This window comes from Monopterus albus, unplaced genomic scaffold (genome assembly GCF_001952655.1).
Source record: "Monopterus albus unplaced genomic scaffold, M_albus_1.0 scaffold46.1, whole genome shotgun sequence".
In the NCBI taxonomy this organism is placed as follows: Eukaryota; Metazoa; Chordata; class Actinopteri; order Synbranchiformes; family Synbranchidae; genus Monopterus; species Monopterus albus.
Window position 1 is genome coordinate 3,599,420 of NW_018127926.1, and position 5,400 is coordinate 3,604,819.

General features: G+C 39.5%; 1 protein-coding gene across 3 annotated transcripts in view; it reads left to right on the forward strand.

Moving 5' to 3' along the window:
* Nucleotides 1-5,400, forward strand: part of gdpd5b (glycerophosphodiester phosphodiesterase domain containing 5b) — a 51,180-nt gene that overhangs the window by 31,156 nt on the left and 14,624 nt on the right. For all 3 annotated transcript variants that reach the window (XR_002274979.1, XM_020600300.1, XM_020600301.1), the window contains exons 9-13: nt 848-930; nt 2,992-3,142; nt 4,428-4,649; nt 4,855-5,012; nt 5,101-5,248. Coding sequence is in view for 2 of the 3 variants with exons in the window: in XM_020600300.1 (XP_020455956.1) it covers nt 848-930; nt 2,992-3,142; nt 4,428-4,649; nt 4,855-5,012; nt 5,101-5,248 (762 nt within the window). In the remaining variant the exon portion in view is untranslated. The remainder of the gene's footprint in view (nt 1-847; nt 931-2,991; nt 3,143-4,427; nt 4,650-4,854; nt 5,013-5,100; nt 5,249-5,400) is intronic.

Genomic DNA, 5,400 nt, shown 5'->3' on the forward strand with positions numbered 1-5,400 from the left:
AGAACCATCTCAGGGATGATCAGCAGAAATGGACAGCACCTAAGTTAAATATATGAGTGTCACAGCGAAGGGTCTGAATACTTATGACCATGTGATATTTCAGTTTTTCTTTTTTAATAAATCTGCAAAAATGTCAAAAATTCTGTGTTTTTCTGTCAATATGGGGTGCTGTGTGTACATTAATGAGGAAAAAAATGAACTTAACTGATTTTAGCATATGGCTGCAATATAACAAAGAGTGAAAAATTTAAGGGGGTCTGAATACTTTCTGTACCCACTGTACATGTGCAATTGAACGTCACAGTGGAATCTAAAATTAGGAGTGGCTTTGCGAGGCAGTGAGAAACTACCACTGGGAGGAAAAAAATGGCATGACTGACTCAATTTTCCCAGAAGGACTTTATTGATTAGAGCGTTCATCCTATCCTGTGTTTTCTAGTCAGTAGTTTGACTCATAGGTTCTCATGAGAAGATGCTTTTCTAGTAAATATTGTTTAAGCTTTTGGCTTGGTATTGGTCATAACCTTGCCCTGTAGAGTTGAAGAGCAATCCACAGCACTGCTGTTTTCATTTCAGTCTTCAAAGGAGGGAGTCTGCTTTTACATGGAGCACATTTGTGATACATTACCCTTAAGTATATTTTTGTTTTTTTTTCTATTGCAACATAACCTACTTAAAAATATTGTTCTGTGTTCATTTCCCCCCTCCTGCACATTCATTTGTCATTTTTCTTTCTCAGCAGCAGTTGGGCTTCCAGTAAAGTCACTGTTCAGGTCATTGTTACAGAACTGACATTTAAGTAATGATCGTGTGTTTGTTTTTACTGTGTGTGTCTGCGTGTTTTTAGCTCGCTCCAGAGAACACAATGTGGTCATTTCAGCGAGCTCTGCAAATGAACGTCACAGGGTTGGAGACTGACGTGGCCATCAGGTACACACACACACACACGTGCGCACACACACGATCAGTAAACAGAATAACGAAGCCAAACAAATAAAGGATTATTTGGTGTCTGTCTAGATTCTGCTTCACCATTTCCTATCACAGATTATGAAAACTCTGGTTTTACCAAAATATCTCAATACCAGAACTAGGATTAGCTCACACTGGACTACATACAGTATTGCCAATTAAAACATAATGCACTGATTTTGTCTACTTTAAATGTATCCCACGGCAGTACATTATACCGTTACAATAACATAAGATGGATTTTGAGGTCTTTCATAAAAGAAAAGTAACATTTATGCAGCCTTAAATTATTCTCTTTAAAAAGGAAGTAGTAATGCTTCAGAATGAGAGTTATTGTAGCTCAGCACATACTGGGGATACCAACTACAACAATCAAGATGGTAGTATTGAACAGGCTTAAGTGATGCAGTAGCAGATTAGTGTATCACCAGTCAGTAGATGAGGCATGTTGTTACTAAAATAATGGGAGGTGACAGGCTGAACTCACAGGAAGAAAGAGGATGTGGGCAGGGTGGATACTGTAGTGCTTGCAGTATATGACTGATACTGGGCTAATATGTCTGCTCGTGCATATGCAGTGATAGAGGAGGAGTTATTGTGTAGTGGTAGTGGACTTGTAGTGTGTATCCTAATTAGCTGCAGACTTTCTTTCTGTAATAGCCACCACCTTGGCACTGTGTGTGTTTGTGTGCTGACTGTACCTCATGTATAGTCCTAAGAGAGGTGATTGGTGCAGGCTGCTGACAGCTGAGCTCCTGACTGTACTGAGTAATTAAACTTGGTGAAAGCCAGTGAGACTTCACTCCAACAACAGACGTGCACACACATTTTTCAACTCTCTATTGACTTACAGCCGTTTATTGGAGACCTATCCCTACCTTAACAATAACGCTACTTGCCTGACCTTAATCAAAGTTGCTACCCTAAAATTCAGTGATTTTTAATTTGATTTTTTTTTTCTATATGTTTGGACTGCTTTAGTTTTTGTTTAGAAATGTGCTATATAAAAAAAAGTTTGCTTTGCCCACAATGCGACTGTGTAAACAGATGTTGTTCCCCACAGTCGGAGCAATACCAGGCGTGCATCCACACACACACAAAAATTACACAGTTGTTACAAGCACTCTTGTTCCCCTGTCTGTGTGAAGTATATTAAGGAGTGCCTTCACAAAGATTCGAGAGGCTCTTAACCTAATGCACTGGGTACCTTATTGGATTTGATGGTCACTGGATGCAGTTATTTATGAATTTATAACCTGTTTATTGTCTAACATGTTTTAACAGTGTGTTTGTTGTTGTGATGACACAGTAATTTCTCTTTTCTGAGAAGAATTTTCCCTAAGGGTGACAATAAATTTTTTTTTACCTTGGCTTGATGCAAACATTTTTTTTAATCCATTTTAGCAATGAGCAAATGTATTTTTCTCCTGCAGAATAAATCTATGGAGTTTACCGTTTTTCAGACTTTGAATAGTGAGAAATGTGGAGCCCTATTCTTGGTTTTATTTGGTTTCTACTGGGTGACATGCTGATCAACAAAGGAAAAGTCATGTGGTATTCAGATACAACTCTTGACTTGTCTCTTCTCCTGCCCTTTTCTCTTTTGCTCTTGTCTGAAATTATTTCAGGACTTTACCCTCCAGCCAACTCATGTCTCTTCTGCTCTTTTCTAACATCCTTCTGAGAGGTTTTATTCCTCTACTAAGCACGAACTAAAAACAAGTCACATTGGGTCAGCCTTTTGACTGAACGGCAGCTCAGTCTGAGTTGTGATTAAAAGAGTGTGCGGCAATAGTTGGGTGATTCTGTATTTTATGTCAGTTGGGTTGCATCAACATCACTTCTCATTAATGTTTAACAGAAATCATCAGTCCAACTATTGAACTGTAAGGGGGTAATCCATGCCATGGCAAATGGTGTTGAAGCTGCTACGTGCTAGAAATTGAAACTTTCTAAATTAATTCTGTTCATCTATACTTTCTCTTCTGTTCTGACATCCTCTAAACCTCTCACCACTAGTGTGGATGGAGTGCCTTTCCTGATGCATGACCATACCCTGTGGAGGACCACAGATGTGGAGAAGGTTTTCCCGGACAGACAGCTGGTTGAAACCTCGTTCTTCAACTGGACAGATCTGCAGCAGCTCAACGCAGGACAGTGGTTCCTCCAGGTAGCTCTTGGTTGCTAATGCGGACCAAATTTAGGGATAATTTTGAAGCTGCTTGAGCTTTCAGCATGATGCAGTGGTGTGTGATTAAGGTCATTAGCCCACTGAGTCATGAGTATACTGTCATTCTCACTGATCTTCTTGAAATCTTCTAAATACTGAGATTGGTAGCTTGAGGGACGATATCCTTATGCAGAGAAGGTCAGAGTCAACTAATGCTTCCAAAAAGTGTTTCGTCATGTAAAGATATTGACAAACAATCCAGGAGTAGGTGAATTACTTCCTTTTCAGGTACCCAGTTATTCCTTTGTTTATTTTTTATGCTCATTTTAGCTGCTTCATTCATCTATATGCATGTTCTGTTACTACAGAATATGGGGCAAGATGCAGAGACACTGATAGGTTGCTTTTTGTGCACTGTGCTACTTTCCAGTGTTCCACTTAAATAATTTGACAGTGCACTCTAGTATTTGAATATTTTTCCACTCATTCAAAATGTTATGGCAGTTGTTTCATTTAGTCTAATTTTTTTCTGCAAATGTTTGTGCTTAGAGTAGATTTAGAGTTACTTTATAATATTTAAATATATATTTCTTCTGAATCTTACAAAGACACTTAGCTGTGTCAGTATTTGTTTGACTCTACTTTACTTTCTCTACTCTCCCTCCTCAGTCTACTTGCATTGCATATGTGCTCATTGTGGCTGGACACTGTAGTCTAAAAAGTCTTAACTGTTTGTGTATCATTATGACAAGTCCCTGTCACAGTTTGTATGCTCAGACATGTCCCTAATATGCCCTGTGTAATACGATGACAAAGACAAATCTAAAGTGTTTTTCAGTCACAAAATTGAACCAAACAACATGATGTATAGTGAGGAACAGAAGTATTTGAACACTCTGCGATTTTGCAAGTTCTCCCACTTAGAAATCATGGAGGGGTCTGAAATTCACATTGTAGGTGCATTCCCACTCTGAGAGACAGAATTAAAAAAACATTTCAGGAAATCACATTGTATGATTTTTAAAGAATTTATTTGTCTTGCACTGCTGAACATAAGTATTTGAGCAACAACCTCCTTCCCTCAGTAGTTGCATGCATGGTTTTATTTGAAGATCTTATTAGGATGCTGAATGTGCACATATTTTTCAACACTTTTAAGAACCACAATTTAATTGTGGCATTGTGATTTTGTTATTAACTTGTTGTTTTAGTAATAATTTAAACAGTACCACCAGAGCTACCCCTGAACACATATCTCTGTTCTCACTCTGTCCCTGTGTTCCAGAATGACCCTTTCTGGACAGTGCACACACTGTCCCCACATGAGAAGGATCTGATTGCTAACCAGAAGGTGTGCAGCCTGGAGCAGCTCCTCAAGCTGGCTTCCTTTCATAACACCACAGTGGTCTTCAGGGTCAGGAGACCTCCTCCAGAGCACCCCTGCTACCACAGCTGGATCAATGATACACTGCAAGCTGTGCAGCAATCTGGGACTCCTCAGAGCCTGGTACTGTAGGAGTATAGCAATAAAACATTTTGATACACATGAATTGCTTTTAGTTCTCTCCACAGTTTGTGTGGCTGTTAACATATTCTATGCAAACATCATGGTCTAAAGTGTGGATTAATATTACGAGATATAATTTAACACAGTTTGTTTGACACAAAGCTTCAAAAATACAAATTGTGTATTTGTATTTCGCTGTGTGTAGGTGATGTGGACTCCAGATGAGCACAGAGCTCAGGTGAAACGGCTGGCTCCTGGTCTGATCCAGACCTCACTGGAGAAACAAAGTCCCGAAAGTCTCCATCAGTACGGCATCAACAGGCTGATGCTTAGATACAACCAGGCCAGCATGCAGGAAATCAGGTAGGAACACAAAAACCTGACAGGTTGACCACTTCACACAATGATTATATTCAAAAAATGTGTTTTGGATATGTGTGATTGTTTTCAGGAACTTTTCCGAGAGCCACATCAACCTCATCCTCTTCACGGTCAATGAACCCTGGCTGTACTCTGTGCTCTGGTGCAGCGGGGTGTCTTCAGTCTCCTCTGAGGCTCCACATGTTCTCAGAAAGGTGCCTTACCCCATCTGGCTCATGGTAAGGATCCATCACACACTCTACTGCTTTCCCCTCCTTCTCTGCATAGACCCGTTCATTTATAATCGTGTGTGTGTGTGTGTGTGTGTGTGTGTGTGTGTGTGTGTGTATGTATATGTATGTATATATATATGTATGTATGTATGTATATA